Source organism: Trichosurus vulpecula, chromosome 2, assembly GCF_011100635.1.
Source record: "Trichosurus vulpecula isolate mTriVul1 chromosome 2, mTriVul1.pri, whole genome shotgun sequence".
In the NCBI taxonomy this organism is placed as follows: Eukaryota; Metazoa; Chordata; class Mammalia; order Diprotodontia; family Phalangeridae; genus Trichosurus; species Trichosurus vulpecula.
In genome coordinates this window covers 380,396,371-380,416,944 of record NC_050574.1, presented here as the reverse complement: position 1 = coordinate 380,416,944, position 20,574 = coordinate 380,396,371, and the positions used below count along the sequence as shown (strand labels likewise).

The window sequence follows — 20,574 nt, the reverse complement described above, 5'->3', positions numbered from 1 at the left end:
CGCAAGCAAGTTAAGCTAGTTTTTCCTCAAAACTCAGTCGGTTCGGAGGACTAAACACTGACTTGCCATCATATCCTCATCACCTGAGAACAAAGCAGGCACCAGGAGCTCCAGGGGCTTTTTGAGGTGGATCCTAACGGGTAACACCATCAAGGAAGCTTCACTCAGCCGGATTAACTAGAGACGTCTTCAATGCCTCTTCTTATTAAATATACTTCTCTGATTATAGCAAAGTATTTTTTTTAAATTATTGAATGATATGTGAGTGTCTCATTTTGCTCCAGTATTAAACTTAACCTGTCAGCGGTATGGCCTTAGTCAGGCTCAGCCTGGATCAATAGCATAGTCTTTCAGGACTGGAATATAATGAGTTTATGAAAGTGGAGGATAGACTGCACAGAGGAAGGTGAGCCCAGGTTGGACTTCACATTTCTGACGGTGCTTTTGCTGATGCTCCTTGTTATTGCTCCTAGTATCCTAGAAGATTGGAAAACTGCTTGTGGCCATTTCCCAAAGAGAAACTAATGTGAATATGCTCTATGGCCTTAAGAATTTAACCTTGAAGATGACTGTGGTAAACTGTGTTTTAGGCCCTCTAGCTTTGTTGGACCTTCCTACTGATTAATTAAGTCTTCTCCAAGTTCTCCTAGATATCTTCAGAGATCTTTGTCTTCAAAATAACCTAGAGGGACTGAATCTGGGATAGGGACAAGGAAGTTATACAACACTGACTACTCTGACTGTTATTGTGTGGAAGAACCAGTATATTACATTTCATCCCTCCCATAGGATTCTCCAGTACCCTTGAGGGAGTTTGGGGGTGTGGTTAGGCTCTTTACAAATGGATCTAGCCCCCACTGATGCTGTTCCCCCAGTTTAAGTTAACCACTAACAGTTGGAGTATTTTTTTTTTTGGTGAGGCAACCAGGGTTAAGTGACTTACTCCAGGGTCACACAACTAGTACATGTCAAGTGTCTGAGGCCAGATTTGAATTCAGGTCCTCCTGACTCCAGGGCTGGTACTCTATCTACTGCACCACCTAGCTGCCTCCCCCCCCCCATTTTTTTGGATTAGCTTTTACAAAGAATATTTACTTCAAAAATGTAAACACAATTATGCAAACTTACTCCACTCAAGACATGGGGCTTAACCCCTTTTTTTTTTCACTTCAGTCTGCAAAGGGAAAGATTTATAGCTTAGCTTGCTTCCTATAGAGTACACAGTCCCAAGTCCAGTCAATAACTTTCACTTGGCTTAAGTCCCATGCACCCTGGTTCTCTCCAGGCTTCTCTGTTGGACTGGCTGGCTGCAACATCCCCACCTGGAATCTTGATTCCAAGATAACCATGGCTCAAACTCCCAAATTCAATGAAGATCATTGCTGGCAGCTGAAACTGAAGCCAAAAGAAACATCCTTTAGGACCTATTCATGGGTCACACAAACATCCCTTATGACCATTCATGCGTCAAACAACCCATACGATCCATTCATGGAGATGGGATGAAAGAAGGAGCAAGGAAAGGAATTTCTTCACCTCTTCTACACAATAGGTGAATGAATGGTGATCTTCATTCTCTGGACAGAGCAGGAAAAATTGTGCAGAAAGACAGCAAACCCCTCTGCCTTCATGTTAAGTGATTTGAGAATGCTCCAAAGGCCCCTTTAGAGATATTTTCACTTCATTATAAAAGGACAAGTTCAGAATAACATGTTGTGCTCAGTCCTTGCTCAGATTTGATGCATTTATATTAATAATAGTCACCATCACACAATACTTTAGGGGAAGTATTCTGAAAGGAATGCCTTATCAATCAATCAGTAAACATTTCTTAATTGCCCACTATGTGCCACGGGTCACAAAAAGAGGCAAAAGGCAGTTCCTGCCTTCAAGGAGCTCACATTCTAATAGAGGAGACAGCACGTAAACATAAAGATAGACAGACAGATGCACACATACATACATATGTATGTACATACATACATAGGTACATAGATACACACACAAAGCAAGTTATATACAGCCTAAATAGGAAATAAGAGAGAAAAGGCACTAGAATTAAGAGGGATCGGAAAAAGCTTCTTGTAAAAGATGGGGTTTTAGTTGGGACTTAAAGGAAGCCAGGATTAAAGGATTGTGCACTCAATGCAGCCTCTGAAGCTGAGATGCAACAAAGTATGGATCAATTCTCTGCTGCTTGTGCTAATTTGGTCCTAACAATTAACACCAAGAAAACACAGATGCTCCACCAGTCAGTACCACACCATTCACAAATGGAACCATCGATTACAGCAAAAGGAGAAGTTTGAATACAGCAGATAAGTTTACTTACCTTGGCAGTATACATTCCAGGGAAATACATGTTAATAATGAGGTTGATGCACACATTGCTCAATGTTTGGAAGGCTCTGAGGGAAAGTGTGGGAGAAAAGAGGTATTAGACTGCCTGCCAAAAGGTCTACAGAGCCGTTGTGCTGACTTCATTGTTGTATGCCTGTGAAACCTGGACAGTATACCAGAACCATGCCAGGAAACTGAATCACTTCCATTTGAATTGTCTTAAGAAGATTCTGAAGATCACCTGGCAGGATAAGATACCAGACACTGAGGTCTTTTCTCAAACTAAACTGCCAATCATCAAAACTCTACTGTAGAGAGTGCAGTTCTGATGGGCTGGCCACCTTGTTTGAATGCCAAATGTACACTTGCCTAAAAGTCTATTTTACTTTGAATGGTAGAAAATAAAGGCGTGCCCATGGCAGAAATAACTTTAAACTAATTTTAAGTTGTAAAATTACTTCTTTTATAATCAGTTTAAGTGTGAATTTTCTTTTTTTTATAATTTATTTTTTTATTTTTAGTTTACAACACTAAGTTCCACAAGTTTTTGAGTTCCAAATTTTCTCTCCCTCCCTCTCCTCCTCCCTTGCACCCCCCCCCCAAGATGGCATGTAGTCTGATACCAGTTCTACATACAAGTATGCATTTTAAACATCTTTTAAGTCCCTGAAAGAATATTTTCTTTTCTTCCTTCATGGAGTCCCTGCCAATTTTACTTCATGCTTGATCATTCATTTCATCAACTGGATTAACTGCTTCCATGAAATGTATCTCAGCTGATGAGTCAATTTACTTCTGGGCTGGGTCAATCAGGTTCTAAGTTACTACACTGGTTCCTCACTGCACATAACTGTCACTACTCTAGCAGTTTCTGCTTTTGTTGAGAGAACCTTTGATGGATCTTCTGAATTTTAAAACTCACGGAGTTGTAACTTAGCCAGTTCCATTTCTGGATACTCACAATAGTAAGATATTTTTGTGTAAACTAAAGGAATACTACAAACTTCTCTTCCAGTTTGGAGGTAAATAGGCATTGTCCCTTTTGCACTGGGTGTCCAGAATAGAAAATATTTTAGTTAGGATGCCTTTCATCCATTCAGCTTTTCTCTCACTTTCCTAATATTCTTTTGATGTTTTCCTTTTTAAATGATGTTTTATATCATAGAATTAACTATTTAAGCATCATTTAGGACTTGTAGTGGTTTTATATCACTCTACCTAAAGTCTGCAACCAAGTACTTTGTTCAGTCACGTCCAACTCCTTGTGAACCCTCCTGGGGTTTTCTTGGCAAATACTGGAGTGGCTCATTTTCCAGTTGAGGAACTGAGGCAAACAGACTTGCCCAGGGTCACACAGCTAGTGAGTGTCTGAGGCTAGATTTGAACTCAGGAAGATGTCTTCTGTTTCCAACCCAGTGCTCTATCCACACACCCAGTTGCCCTACCATGAAATCTACTGTCCTGAATAAGCAGTGTTACTATTTTTGATTGTTTTAGTTCCTGCTATGATAACATCATACCCAAATACTACCCTGGCTACTCAGGGTCAAAAGAAGGAAATGATTTGTACAGCCCATGGTGAGAAACCCATTATAGTTCGCTGGGAGAAAGAAGACCGAATCATTAACCCAGAAATGGCCCGCTATCTTGTGTCCACAAAGGAGGTGGGAGAAGAAGTCCTTTCTACTCTGCAGGTACTGAAAACTGAAAGATATTGTTTAAAGCATAAACCACCAATAATTACAATAAATCTGTTTTCTTCTTCACTACTCCTAGATGTGTGCGTAGTGATATATGGAAAATCATTTACAAATTATTAGTAAAACATAACTTCTCTTTCTCAATATAAACTGAAGGATTTTAACAGCCTTCAAAATATTATTGTAACATCCAGTCAATATTAATAACAACAAAACTATTTTTTGTACACACAGCAGGGTTTCCAGATAAAATGAAAGAGTCAGAAAAATAGGCCTTTGTCAAATTTATAATCCAAAAGAAAGATCTATGTTCCAGGTATATTTTCCCCTTTGTGATTAAATAATATATTGATAATGTTTCAAATCTGATAACACTTGGGGTAACTATTATAATAAATAATATATAAATAGAATATAATATAAATAATACATATTATTATATTAATTATGTCATAATATAAAGGATGTATTTAGAAATATAAGCCCACTTCACTCCTTTTAGAAAATAAAATATGGTGATAAACAAGTATAATTTTTTATTAAAAGCATATAACTTGACTCCTATTGTTGAGTTAAGAAATGCATTCAGCACAAGGAGACAAATGCACTTTGACACATAAAAGGAAAAAAGACCCTGCATTTGAAATTTTCATACAATTCCATAAATTTCCAAGGATCTCTGATTAGGTTTCTTTAGAATCAAATCCTTACTATAATATTTGAAACCATCAAAAGGTTGTGTGTTTGTGTGGGTGTGTGGGTGTATTTTTGTGTATGTATATTTAGGATATGTTTATATATGAAATTGACTATGACATCCTATCCAATGGATAATAACAATTTCACCAGTTTGCAGATAAATGTGACAATATACTACCAAGACATTTGAACATACACACAAAAGTTGCTCTCCTACAGATTTTCCTTAGTTATTCATCTGTATGTGGAAGAGTAGTGTCAAGCATAGTGTAAAAGGGCTGTTTGGAGAGATTCTTTATAGCCAGTCTGCTTTAGTGCATTTCTTGCTGTTATATACTACTGAAAAAGTTGTATTTTTTTCTATTTCACATATAGATTTTGCCAACTCTGAGAGAAGATTCTGGCTTCTTCTCCTGTCATGCTATCAATTCTTATGGGGAGGACCGTGGAATAATTCAACTCACTGTGCAAGGTGGGAAGACAGCATAATAAGGGAAAAAAATTAAAGCAAAGTATTATGAGAAATTTTATGGTTTAAGAGAAAATGTTCAAAGAAATCTAAAAACAGAAAATGAAGTCATTTAAAAAACTAACAGCTAGTAAGGAAGTTTTTCTAGAATGAAAAAATGGGTTAAAAAACTAAAATAATTTCTTCAATTTTATCATAATTTGAAATATTTTCCTTTTCAAATAATTATATAGTATATATCAACTACCAAAACTGTAAACAAGAGTGGATCTTGGGTCAGAATTTTCACCAGATAGTGAATATTAACTGGAATATTATTCATCTAATACCATGATACATTGTCATAGTTTTCTAATACAATGAAAGCTGGAAAAGCGGGACACATTTTGAGTGGAATTCCTTCTCCCTGAAATATGATTGGGAAGAAAATATTTTAAAACTGAGTGAATTTTAATCTGCTGTTGAATAATATTTTGATAATCCAAAGTCAGTGTTGCAATTTTTGTAAAACATGTATATCCATTTGAAGTAAATTAAGATGGGTTTCATTTGCTTTTTATTACCCAGAACCCCCAGACCCTCCTGAAATAGAAATCAAAGATGTGAGAGCGCGTACTATCACCCTGAGATGGACCATGGGATTTGATGGAAATAGCCCAATCACAGGCTATGATATAGAATGCAAAAATAAATCAGGTAATTCCTTTATTTACATAGAATGTATGCCATTAAAAAAAAGCTTTTATGCATTCATGTCATTTGTTCTATTTCCTCCTTAAAATTACTTTGTAACCCTTTTTATATTCTCAACATATACAAGGTTAAACTTTAAGGGCTTTTAAAGATCCTCTCCTTTCCATTATGTATCTTTCCCTAGCATGGAATGTGTCTGTATGTCATTTCAGTGGTTTGAGGTCTGTATTGAGGGACACTTATTTACTCAGGTTGCCCTGTTACACTTCCAGTATCCATTTACTTTTGAAATGCTCCTAAGCAACAGAGATCATAGTCTTATTTTTCCTAAGCTGAACTTGACATTAGAGCTACTGATTGTAATGCCCACTCACTTCCTGACAGAATTAGGCCAATATCATTACCTTTTGCCTCATTTCTTTTCTCTTTCTAATTTTCCCAGTGGGGTAACTTCTCTGAGTAGTAACACATCAGGAAAACTGAGCTTCAGATATCCCTTCTTTTCTATTCCCATGCTATTCATTTTTATGCAAAGGAAGGAAGGAAGGAAGGGAGGGAGGGAGGGAGGAAGGAAGAAAGAGAGGGAGGGAGAGAGAGGGATATTGCTTGCTGAGTCTCTGAATTGACTTTGCACTTGAAATATAAACAAGGGTTAGTAAGACAGTGGCACTTACCTACAACATACAGTGCAAGTTGGCCTGATTAGGCTAGGTCATGTTACTATAAGCTAACAACTCATATGTAAAGCTAACCACTATCAGGCTAAAGGTGTGTTTATTAGTTTAAAAGGGAAAACACAAATGCCATTTCAAACTTTTTAATCTTCTGCTGTGGGGAAAAAATACTCAAGCTACAGCTTTCAGTTTGAAATTTACAATACTCTATCAAAGGGAATTAAGTGTTAGAATGGCTAACTTTATAAAAGAGTTAATAGGGTGAGAGGATCCCACTAAATTGGCTTCATTGACACTTTCTTTAACATAATGTTTATTTTGGTTTGTATTATCTTGACTAATAAGTCAAGTATTTTAATAAACGTTAAACTAAGTGTGGCTATCCCCCAACGTTCTGATCTGGTTCCCTTCTCTTCTATTTGCTGGTGGTCTCAACAGGTCCTGTGGACACACACACACACACACACACACACACACTCGCGCGCGCACACACAAACACATACACACACACATTTATGTGTGTGTGTGTGTATCCATACATATCCAAATACATAGCTTCACATACTCTCCATTACAGTCAAATTAACTCCATATAACATTTCACCTCCCATCTCCATGCATTTTGCACTGCCATGTCTGGCATACATTCATTCCTCAAATTTGCTTTTTAAAACATTCTTTTTTCAAAGAACAGCTCCTGTTATTAATTCTCTCTTCCTTGAAATTACTCTATATTACTTTACATATTCTTAGTCTTTACTTATTTATGTGCATGTAAAGTGAACAACATGTATTGGTACAGAAGTGGGAAAGATTGAAAGTTATCAAGAGTGAAAGTTAAGGTATTAATATATTAATTACTTAATACCATCTTCAAGGTCCAACTCAAGAATCACCTCTTCCATGAAGCTTCCCTATTTCCTCAGCTAGGACAAATCAATATCTATCTAAATCTCATGTGCTAGTTTTTTGTTGTTTCCATACTTGGTAACTTACACGATATTTATATCTATACAGATCTCATCCTTCCTACTCCTTACTATACTCCTTAAAGTCAGAGATTATGTAATTTTTCCTCATAGCAGATATTTAACAATCATTTGTTAATGTAAAATGAACTTTATTTAAAGTGGACAATGTACTTTAGTGAACAAGTGTCTGCCAAGCTGTAAATAAATAATCATAAAGGTATTTGAGGCGTTGGATTGTTGAATGCATATGCTACAAGTTTTTGAAATTAGGAATAATTCACTGATGAGAAAGTATATATGATTAAATCAAAAACTGCAAACTAAAGAGGACTTCCTCAGCATTCAGATGAAAAGAATGTCCTTTCAAAAATATTTATTGGGACCACATGACCAACAAAATGTCAGAGTATATTTTTAAAGCTGTTCCAACCCCAAGACATCAAAAGAGAGAAACTATGCAGTGACTGAAACCAAATTCATAGTATAATAAAGCGAAGATCCAGTACAAGCTAAAATCCCATAAATTAATTCCAGATAACTTTAAAACTTAGGGTTACAATTGATTGCCCCCAGGATTAGGATCCTGCTTGTTTTCAGACAATATTACAAGTAAATTAGTAATTTTTAAAGCACATTAGAAATTAGTACTTTTAATGCCCATTATTCTAGAATATACAAATAGTAGTTTTCATTCCTCCACTTACCCTAGAATTTGAGCTTTGAACTTGAAAATGTAAAACAATCTCAGAACTCCAAAAAAAATTGCAACAAACTAAAGACTAAAATAAAAAACTAAAGGAATTCAGAAATTCTTCCTATCTTCTCCCCAGCTTCCTATCATTTCCTTCTTTTTATTGAATCACCAGAATTAATAAATAAATATACATACACAGGTGTGTATGTGTGTGTGTGTGTGTGTGTACTTTCTTACTCAACAAGCTTCATGTTGTTTCTGTGTAGGAAATAGGAAGAAGGAAAATGTACAGTAAATGTTCTGATATCCAAAAAGAAAGCTATCTGGCACTGTTTTCAGTCTTCACGAGGACTAAGTTTGATAGAACTTTTCCCTATATCTCACTCTCCATCTTCTCTAAAAAGTCACTTCAGTAACTTGGACAAAAATGAGAAAGAATTAATAATTGGAAAAAAGCATGGGTTTTACTCATCTTTACAAAAGAGATTAAATGCCATTAAGTACTGCACCAAATCAAAACATTTAATTTATTTCACTGTATTAAGTACCTATCATTTAAAAAAATCTGAGAGGAGTTCCCATGTAGTGGGTAGAAGAGTTCCCATGTAATGGTAGAGCATTAATGTCAGGAAATCTTCATTTAAATCCTGCCTTAGACAATGACTAGTTCTGTCAACATGAGAAAGTCACTGAGAACTTCTGGTTAATGTGACAACCTGAAAAGTTAGAGAGCCCCATTCTCTCCCACACATCCCAGAAAATATCCGAAAAGGAGCACAGAGAGAGGAATGATAAAGAAAACAAAATAGAAAGAGGAGTAAGTTCATTTGTCCACTGTAGAATCACAGAAAAAAAAAGATGACCAGAAGCCAGCAAGGACTGGGAAAGAGGTGGCTCCAGACAAAAGAGTGAGAGCTGTGATAAAGCAACCTGGAATCTGCAGATTCTGAATAAGTATCTTCCAGGAAAGTCACAAGCCATCAACTGCTCCAGCCATCGGAGCCTGAAGATATAGCCAAGCCCTGGACTATCAGAAGAGAAGCAAAAGACAGAGCTTGCCCCAGTGGGTCATTGCCCAGCCCCATTCAGTGCACTGAGAGTCAAAACAAGAGCCAAGGCCCATTCTACATATGGAAATGCAAAGTTCCCAGTATAAATACAATGGAAGGGATACTTTCCAGGATGCCCAAGACCAAATTGATTTTCAGTGTCTGACTGAAACCTGTCAGGGCCAGAACAAGATAGGGATATATCTTATAATTGCGTAGGGAAAAGGAAACCTATGGGTTAGAGCCAGCACATGCTCTAGACACCAGGAGATAGAAGTGAAGGACTGAAGCAAAGTAGAATCTAGTACCAGGCAAATGCAGTAATGGCTTACAATAAATATAGCCTATAAATCAAATTGCTTGCCTTCTCAATGCGGATGAGGGGAGAATTTGAGACTCAAAAAAATTTTAAATGAATGTTAAAAATCATTTTTACCTGTAATTGGGGAAGAATAAATCTTAATAAAAAATAAAATGCAATGCCCCTTTATGTTAAAACATTTTTAAAATTGAAATAATTGTACCTTTCCTTAATATAGTAAATAAGATCTATCTGTACCCAAGAACTAGGATTATCCGTAATGAAAAAAATTCTAGGGATCTTATCAATAAGATTAGGGGTAAACTGAGGTTATTCATCGAGGCTGCTAGGTAGCACAGTAGAGTGCAGGGCCTGGGGTCAGGAAGTCATGATCCTGAGTTTGAATCTGGCCTCATACACTTAACTAGCTGTGTAACCACTTAACCTTGTTTGCCTCAGTTTCCTCATCTTTAAAATGAGCTAAAGTAGAAAATGGCAAACCACTCCAGTACTTTTGCCAAGAAAACCCAAATGGGATATCGAAGAGTCAGACACAACTGAAGAAGGACAGCAAAAAGATATGTATTATCACTACTATTTAAAAAAAATAACTTCAGAAATACTATTTATAGCAATAAGAAGAAAAGACTGACAGCATAAGCAAAGGCAAAGCTGATGCAAAATTATAGCTTTTTGTAGATGACATGATGGTTTACTTAGAAAACACTAAACACTAAACTCAACTAAAATTAAATGAAATAATAACTTCACTATACTAGCAGAACATAAAATCAACTCACAGAAAGTATCAATCTTCCAACAAAATGAAGATAAAAAAGGAATTCTTTTCATAAAAAAGTATAGACTATATTAAATATCTGGTAGTTCACCTACCACCACATCTGGATATCACATGGATATAACTGCAAAACACTTTGAATATTATTTCCTTTGACATCATAAGTCATTTGTTCCTTCAGATAATTTTTTATCATTTTTCTCTTAATTTGATAATTTGATTGCCATGACACTGAGTTTGTAAATTAACTTTGGTAGTACTATCATTTTATGATGTTGACATGGCTAACCTCTGAGCAGATATTTAATTTGTTCTTTATTTCCTTTAAATGAAGTTTTCTAGTTAGATGTAGAAGTATTAAGTGCGATTGGGTGGGTTATTTTATGCACATTTGAATAAGACTTCCATTTCTATTATTACATCCTGTGTTTTCTTTTAAATTTACAAAACTGTCATTGATTTCTGTGGATTTGTTTTGTAGCTTGAGAATTTAATGAGGCAATTAATTTCCTAAATTAGTTTCCTTGCTAATTTCCTATGTGATTAGCAAATAGGAATAGTTTTGCCTCTCTTTGCTTATTATCATGTTTTATTTTTTTAACATTTCTAATGCTAAAAATAACAGCAAAAGGAGGCAACCTCATTTAACACTTTTTTAAAAAAAATTAGAAATCATTTAGTGTTTCCCCACTCTATAGTCAATCTTTATTAAAAGATACTTATGTTTTAAAAGTCTTCTGATACATTTTTAGTATAAATGTTGTTCTTTGTCAAAAGCCTTTTTCTTCATCTCTTAATATATTCATGTGGTTTGGGTTACTATGAATTATTAATTATGTCAATTGTTTTCCTAATATTGAAACATACATTAATGCTTAATATAAATCCAATTTGAGCATAAAGAACGATGTGTTTAGGTAAATTACTGTCATTTGGGAGGGAGTTTTTTGGCCAGAATTTCATACAAATTTTTTGTGTCAATATTCAGCAATGACATTTGTCTAAACTCTTTCTTTGCTTTACTCTATCCTGGTTTAGGATTAGAACTATATTTGCTTTATAAAAAGCTTTGGTAGAGTGTTTTCTTTCTCAAATTTTTAGAGTAATTCATTCATCTAACATAGGCATTGTCACAAAAATAGTTATTAATAGGTATTAATTTATGTAAAATAGGTCTTAAGCTAAAAATTTGATAGAATTCTGTAAATGTTTCTTTGTTATAACTTTCACATCTAGTTTAATTATGTTTTGAGATACTGGATTATTTAATATTCCAATTTGATCTAGTAATCTAGGCATTTTGTATAACTTTACATAGTCTTTTATTTTGAGCTATCAATTTTGTCATCATATGATTGTATTTAGTAAAATCTGATTTTATTTATTTCTTCTGAGTTTGTTGTGATTTTCCCTTATTCATTTTTTTATTTTCTTAATTTGTTTTGCCTCCCTTTTCTTTTTAATCTCTATAATGGGGGTCTGGTACATTCAGAGACCCCATTGCTGGCTTGGCTCTCTACATGGAACACAATAGGGTGTTGTTTTCCAGAAGAATAATGATGACATGTAAGGGAAATGCCTGGATGTTCTATGACTGGTTTCTATTGGCTATTCTTATCGTTCTTAGTAGCCTCTTTTCATTGGCTATATAGCCAGTATGATTGGTGTCTTCAAAATGATCTGAGTTAGCTCTGGTTGGTTGCTTGCTAGGATCTCATGAGAGATTATGTTGTAAGGCTAAAGGCCCCAAAGACTCCATCCCCTTTGTGGTCATAGCCTAACAAATGGTTCTAGCCTGGATTCCACCTCCTGGATTCCTGTGTCTCACACTTCTGACCGGGGTCAGAGATTCTTCTCACCGTATCTAAAGCAAAAGAGAACAATTACACCAAGGCCCATTTGTCAGTATAGCTTGAAAGGGAAAAGACCTTGAGGCCTTTGACCTTATCGTATAGGCTCTCACCAGATGCTATGAGAAGACTCACTGATCTCCTCCAGCCTGGAATCGAGCAAAATTATAGCTGCAGCTGATTCAAGCTTTTTTGAAGAAAAGTTTTAAAAAATTCCTTAAAACCACATGGTTTGCTAGTTGGAACCACTTACAGAATGTCTACACATACTCCAGTCTCTCCAAGGCACTCCCTTTACACATCCTCACAAATCTCCTAGAAGTCATCTACCAAACATACTGCATGTGAAAAAGGTTGTATCGGCAGAACAAACTGATAGGGTCTGGCATGTGCCAGATCCCTGTATTTTCAGGTTGGATAAAGATTTGTCAGTGTTGTTAATGTAACCTTGAAGAACTGATTCTTGGCTAAGGGTTCTGGTGCACTGAGACCACTTTCTCTCCCAAAATAGTGAATCTGCTAGATTTATGCACGTGGTCCGGGAGGGGTTCTTCTCTTTCCCAGGGAAAGTTCTTCTCTAATGAGACAGAAAACTAAGCTTCCTTTTCTCAAACTCTTTGGTTTGGGAACTTCCCACACTGGGATTTTAATTTAGTTCACATCTAGGTTTCCTCAAAAAGTAGGAATGAATACTCTATCATATGAATCAGGTATGAAACAAGTATCATTTTCCCACACAAAAAAGAATACTAAAAACAAAATAAGCACACATTTGGCAGTAACTAGCTTTAAATAGGTTCGGTACTTTAATTTATATCCACCATTATAATCTGCTAAGAGACTGTAACTTTAACCTCATCATAAAATAAAGCATTTTGTGGGACTGCTGTTTAGGTATTTCTCATTTCTCCTCAGCTCCACAATATCCATACCACTCCCAGCACATGTTTACTGGTAGAATGACCATGTTTGAGGCAATCCTCTTGGGCCTGTCTTATCAAAGAGTACTGGAGTGGTTGTTTGTCACTCCTAACCAGGCAGTCAATTAGTGCTTTCTCAATAGGACCTCAGACCTCCAAATCCCTGAGTCACAAATTTGCCTCCAAATCTGGAATATTCATTTCAGGATACTCATTTACCTAAGATGAGGAAAGAAAACACAAAGCACAGGAGGCATCGAGATGCCCAGGTGCCAGGTTGCTTACTTGAGTCCTCTTCTCTGGCTTCTATATAGATATAGTCTTCATGATTCTGGGACAGAGAAGGACCAGTCCTTCTGCATCTGTCCTAGAAGTCCTTGAGTTACATGCCACCATATTCAATGTTGAAGGGCAAGAGAGCCATCGAGAAACTTTCTCTCCTTTTAAATGCTGCAGTGCCTGCACTACTCCCTGCAGAAGCTGTCAAAGAAAGGATCAAGGGACCACTCAAGGTGTGCCTCACACTGAATTACCAAGTCCTTTCAGTCCTGAATCACCACATAGCTGGAAGCACCCAGGGAGCTTGACAGCTCTGAATAATCCAAATGCTGTAAGAATGTCGCTGGAGTCCTAAGAAGTTTCGAAGAACATATTCCCTGGAATGGCCCCTAAAGAACCAGCTTTTGGTTTTGTTTATCATTCCTATAGTCTTTTGGGCATCTAATTTAACTATTTTTCTTCTAATTTTCAAGATGTCTTTTTTGTGCTTATTTTGAGTTTGCTTATTCATTAGCTTTCTAATTTTTAAGTGCATATTCAGTCCATTAATCCTCTCTTTTTCTATTTTGTTGATGTATGTTTTAGGGATATAATTTTTCCTCTGAGGACTGCTTTAGCTGCATCCCAGAAATTTTGGTATGTTGTCTTGTCATTGTCATTTTCCTTCAAAAATTACTCATTTCTATGATTTATTCTTTGACCCACTCATTATTAATTTTCCATTTAGGTTTGTGTCTTTTGGTTATGTTTCCTATATTTAATACTTTTTATTATATTAAAAGCTAAAACAGATTTTTTAGCATTTCTGTCTTTTTACATTTATTTGAAATATCTCTGTGGTCTATTTTTATGAAGGCATCATGTGGTAAAAAGAAATACGTCATGATTCCATTGAAGAGATATATTGTTTAACATTTTACTCATTTACTGTCTTCAACAGTTTATTCTATATTTTCCTTTTTTCGTTACATCCGTCTACCTTTGGAAAAGAAACATTAAAGTTTCCTACTATTATTATGTTACTATCTGTCTTTCTACAATTCAGTTAATTTTTACTTTAAGAGCTAACATGTTTTGCAATTTGGGGAATATGTTAATGATTACTGTGCTCTATTTAATGTTTCCATTCAACATAATGCAGCTTTATTGTTTATCCCTATTGATATCAATTTAAAATTTTCTTTTGTTAATTTGGTTAAAATTCCTGCTCTTTTGGATTGACCTGATGTATAATAAATTTTGTTCCAGTCTCTCATTTTAATTATGCGTATTTATGTTTGTTAAATGTTTCTTATAAAGAAAAGAACATAGAATTTTTTTTCTTATACATTCGGTCACTCTCATTTTATTGGATTCTTTATCACATTTAAAGTTGTGAGAATTCTCTTTGTTTTCCTTGGTTTTTTTTTTCCTTTTTTTAGATTTTTTAAAAATTCTTTCTCTTTTAAGTTAACACTTTAACTTTAAGATTAGTTTTACTTAAACTATTCAGACCTATTCAGGTTCTATTCCCCCAAATACTTCTTCTCTGCCCCATTACCACTTCTCCTATTTGTCAAACCTTTCCCTAGTTTGAAGGTTCCACTTAAATCGTTGGTTTCTTTTTCTTTTATTTATTACTTCTATATTTATTCTCCTGTGTTTTTTCTTTCTCTTTTACCTCTTACTTGTATGGTTAGTTCAAAATCTCTCCACCTCTCCTCCATTTTCCTTTAACTTTTTACGTTTGCTACTATTTTCTGCTTTTTTTCTGAAAAGTTTTTTTTTTAATTTTGTTCTTGACATTAATTCTTTTCAAGTCAAGTTAACAAACATTTATTAAGGGCCTACTATATGCTAGACAATATGCTAACAAGTAGGGAAAGGCAAAAAGAGAGGAAAAAAGACCAGTCCATGCTTTCAAGAAGTTCAATCTAATGAAAGAGACAATTAAAAACAAGTGTACCTTAGATGAATAGAGGATAACTTGGGGAAATTTTCAGAGGGAAAGGATTAGCATCAAGGGAAACCAGAAAAGACATCTTGTAGAAGGTGGAATTTGAACTAGGACTTAAAGGAAGTCGGGAACCTAAAAGATAAAGATGAGAAGGGAGAGAATTCCAGGTATGAAGGACATCCAGTCCTCTAGATCTATAAGTAAGCTCATGTCACTGTATCTTAGAGTATGTGGCATGGGATAAGTTATGAAAGACTAGAAAGATAGGAAGGGGACAGATTTCTTGAATGGGGGATTACATGGTCTACTTGAGATTTAGAAAGATCAATCTGACATCTGGGTGGAGGATGGACTGGAATGGGGAAAGGCCATTGCAATAATCCAGGTGAGGTGACAAGGATCTACACTAGGGTAGGGGCAGTGTGAGGAGAGAAGGGAGCATTTATGAGAGATATTCCAAAAGTAGAATTGACAGGCCTTGGAAGGTGATTGGATATCAGGGATTGAAAGTGGCTGAGGAGTTGGTAATAACACCTAAGTTGTGAGCCTGGGTAAGTAGGAAGATGGTGTTGCCCTTTACAATAATAGAAAAATGAGGAAGAGGAGAGAGCATGTGTAATGGCAAGCAAAGTGGGACTTTTCACTGTTTTTTTTTTCTTTTGGAGTGCTTCTGAGCACTAAGGCAATCAAGTGCCCTTGATTGAGCCTTGCCTTGATTGAATCAAGAATCTCCGATGACCTGCTTAAGTCACAAGAAAGCTTAAGTCACATGAGTTTGAGTCACATGATTGTGATGCCCTCTGACCCTGAAGAAGTGCATATATACTTAGAGGTCAGCATTTTGCTGTAGGGGGCTCACTCATTGGAAGAGTGTTCATGTGATTTGGCCATACAAGACTCTGGGTAGCTGTTAAGGAACCCCCTGGTTTTGAAAACCCAGATGTTGGTGCTTCTCTCTCTGGCAACTATGTATATATTGCTATGGACAGACAGTTAGAAGCCCTGTCTGCTGATTTGCGTTATTTTCTCTGTTCATATAATTTCTGTTTGTAAGTTCCATTTGTATTTCCTCTGAAGTTCAGGGTGCTGACTTTTTCCCCTGAACTAAGTGAATGGTATATGTATGTTTAACTAAAGTAAGATTGTTAACCCCTTAAAGTTGATTTCCTTTAGAAAACCAGATCGAAGAACCTATGCTAGCAGCCCTCCTGTGTGCTGGTGTTATTGACTTTATACCTCCACAGTAGCTGCAAGTAGCATTGTTGTTACAGCATGGTGGGGAGCGGGGAGATAATGAGGTAAATTTTAGACATGCTGAGGTTAAGATGTCTATGGAAATCCAGTCCAATTTTTCCAATAATCAATTAGATTTGAGACTAGAGGTCATTGGTTATATCTGGCTAAGTAAATTCAAGAATCAAGATGATGATTGAATCCACGAGAGCTGATGGAATAACCAAGTAAAATAGTATAGAAAAAGAGAAGATGGCCCAGAATAGGGACTAACATGGTAACATGAGGATCAAACCAAGGGGGCTAAAAAGCAGCGGTCAGACAAGTTGGAAGAGAATCTGGAAAAAGCAGTGTCATTAAAATCTAGAGAAAAGAGAATATCAAGGAGAGAACAGTGATCTAGAGTGTCCATGTCTGCAGAGAGTTCAAGAAGGATGAGGATTGAGAAAAGGCTACTATATTTAGAAATTAAAAGATCATTGGTAACCTTGGAGAAAGCATTTTCAGTTGAATAATGAAGTCAAACCAGACTGTAGAGAGTAAAAAGATAGCAAGGGGAGAGGAAGCAGAGACACCAACTATAGATGACCTTCTCCAGGAATTTAGTTACAGAAAGAGGAAGAGCTATTGGATGAAAGCTTGAAGTGATATGATCAAGTGAGGATTTTTTTTTTAATGATGGAGATGGAGGCAGAGCCAAGATGGTCAAGTAAAGGCAGGTACTTGCCTGAGCTGTCCCCCAAAGCACTCCAAATACCTTTTTAAAATGACTCTAAACAAGTTGTAGAGCAGCAGAACCCACAAAAAGACAGTGAAACAAATTTCCAGTCCAAGACAACTTAGAAGGTCAGCAGGAAAGGTCTGCTGCACCAGGGTGAGAGAGAGGGGAAGTTCTGGGCAAGCACAACCCCTGTCCCAGCAATCCAGGAGCAGACCTTGGCAGTGACTGAATCATCAGCTGCTGCTGCTTCCACAGCTCTCAACCCACAAACTATAAGTGGATCAATCAACCGGTCAGAAGGATATTACAGTGGTCTTCTTGCTAGCACTGAAACAGGACTCTGTTGCTTTACCCATACTTGTATCCAGGTGTCAGTCCTGGGGGGCATCCCAGGGCATGGAGGAGCACTAGCACAGCAGAGTTTTTGGTAGTAGTGGAGGGGGGACCCTTCTCATAGTTCTAGGGCAAACCATCTTGGAAGAACTGAATCTTACAGATCCCTAGAAATATTTATGAAAACAGGTGCACAAAACTTCTCAAGCTTGGGACAGTGCGCCCTCCTCCCTGGAAGCAGAGCTCTACTTGAACAAAGAGTTTAAAGTCAACTGATAGAGCAAGCAAGGGGGAAAAAATGTTAAAAGTTACTATGGTGACAAGGAAGATCAAAATACACACTCAGGAGAAGACAACAAGGTCAAAGCTCATACATCCAAAGCCTCCAAGAAAAATATGAATTGGTCCCAGGACATGAAAGAGTTCAAAAAGGATTTGGAAAAGCAAGTAAGAGAAGTAGAGGAAAAATTGGGAAGAGAAATGAGAGTGATACCAAGAAAATCATGAAAAACAAATCAACAGCTTGGTAAAGGAGACTCAAAAAAATACTGAAGAAAACAACACCTTAAAAAAACAGACTAGCCCAAATGGTAAAAAGAAGTCCAAAAATCCAATGAGGAGAAGATTGTCTTAAAAAGCAGAATTGGTCAAATGGAAAAGGAGGTCCAAAAGCTCACTTAAAAAATAATTGCTTAAAAATTAGAATGGAGCAAATGAAAACTAATGACTTTATGAGAAATCCAGAAACAATCAAACAAAACTTAAAGAATGAAAAAATAGAAGACAAAGTAAAATATCTCATTGGAAAAACAACTGATCTGGAAAATAGATCTGGGAGAGATAATTTGAAAATTATTGGAATTCCTGAAAGCTATGATCAAAAAAGAGCCTAGACATGACCTTTCAAGAAATTATCAAGGAAAACTGTGCTGATATTCTAGAACTATAGGGTAAAATAGAAATCGAAAGAATCCACTGATCACTTCCTGAAGGAGATCCCAAAATGAAAACTGCCAGGAATATTATAGCCAAATTCCGTAGTTTCCAGGTCAAGGAGAAGATGTTGCAAGCAGCCAGAAAGAAGCAATTCAAGTATCATGAAGCCACAATCAGGTAACATAAGATTTAACAGCTTCTACATTAAAATATTGAAGGCTTAGAGGATGATAATCTGGAGGGCAAAGCAGTTAAGATTACAACCAAGAATTACCTACCCAGAAAAACTGAGTATAATCATTTGGCGGGGTGGGGGGGACATGAACATTTAGTTAGATAGAAGAGTTTCAAACATTCTTGATGACAAGACCAGAGATGAATAGAAAATTTGACTTTCAAATATGAGACTCAAGAGAACCATTAAAAACATGAACAGGAAGTGGAAATCATAATGGACTTAATAAGACTAAACTCTTTACATTCATTCCTACATTGGAAGACGATATTTGTAACTCATAAGACCTTTCTCAATATTACAGCCGTTAAGAGTATATATATAGAGAGGGCATGGGTGTGAGTTGAATATGAAGGGATGATATGTAAAAAACAAAATTAATGGGGGGGGGAGGGGAGAGAGGAATGTACCTGATAAAGAGAAAGGGAGAGGTAGAATGGGGTAAATTATCTCATATAAAAGAGGCATGAAAAAGCTTTTACAGTGGGGGGGAAAAGGGGGGAATTGAGGGGAAGTGAGTGAACCTTACTCTCATCAGAATTGGATCAAAGAGGGAATAAAATACACACTCAGTTGGATGAAATCTATCTTACCCTACAATAAAGTTGGAGGGGAAGGGGATAAGAGGAGAGGTGGGGGAGAGAAGGGAGGACAGGTTGGGTAAGGGGGTAGTCAAAAACAAAACACTTTTGAGGATGGACAGGGTGAACAGAGAGAGAGAATAGAATAAAGGGGGAAATATGATGGAGAGAAACACAATTAGCAATAGTAACTGTGAAAAAAAATTTTGAAGAAAGTTTCTCTGATAAAGGCCTCATTTCTCAAATGTATAGAAAACTGAGTCAAATTCGTAGAAATAAGAACCATTCCCCAATTGATAAATAATCAAAACATATGATTAGTTTTCAGATGAAATAATCAAAGTTTTTTATAGCCATATGAAAAAATGCTCTAACTCACTATAGATTGGAGAAATGCAAATTAAAACAATTCTGAGGTACTACCTCATACCTATTAGATTGGTTAATAGAACAGAAAAAGTAATTAACAAATATTGGAGGGGATGTTGGAAAAAATGAGACATTAATGCATTGCTGGTGGAGTTGAGAACTGATTCAACTATTCTGTAGAGCAATTTGGAACTATATCCAAAGGTCTATAAAACCATGCATATTTTGACCTAGCAATACCACTACTAGGTCTGTAGACCAAAAGAGATTTTTTAAAAAAGGAAAATATGTACAAAACATTTTATAGCAGCTCTTTTCTGTGGGTAAATAATTAGAAGTTGAGGGGAAGCCCATCAATTGGGAAATGGCAAGACAAGTTGCAGTATGTGATTATGATGGAATACTATTGTGCTATAAATGATGAGCAGGATGCTCTCAGAAAAACCTGGAAATGTACAAAGTAACAGCAATATTGTAACATGATGAGCTGGGAATGACTTAGCTATTGTCAGCAATACAACAATCCAAGATAACTTTGAAGGACTTATGATGAAAAATGTTATCCATCCTCAGAGAAATAACTGGCAGTGTCTAAATACATATTGAAGCATACCATTTTCATATTTTCTTGAGTTTTTTCCCCATGTTTTCTTTCACAACATGACTATTATGGATGAGACACATATGTGTTTGTAGCCAGTAGAGAATCAACCAGTAGGCAGGGAAAGACTGAATATTGTGAGAAAGTGAAACTGATAGATGGGAGATCAACTAGAGAATACCAGATGGAAT

General features: G+C 36.2%; 1 protein-coding gene across 1 annotated transcript in view; it reads left to right on the top strand.

Annotated features, from left to right (window-relative positions):
• DSCAM (DS cell adhesion molecule) overlaps positions 1-20,574 on the top strand; it is a 776,379-nt gene that overhangs the window by 542,165 nt on the left and 213,640 nt on the right. The window contains exons 12-14 of the mRNA XM_036744150.1: positions 3,838-4,034; positions 5,115-5,211; positions 5,776-5,904. Of these exons, the coding sequence (XP_036600045.1) occupies positions 3,838-4,034; positions 5,115-5,211; positions 5,776-5,904 (423 nt within the window). The remainder of the gene's footprint in view (positions 1-3,837; positions 4,035-5,114; positions 5,212-5,775; positions 5,905-20,574) is intronic.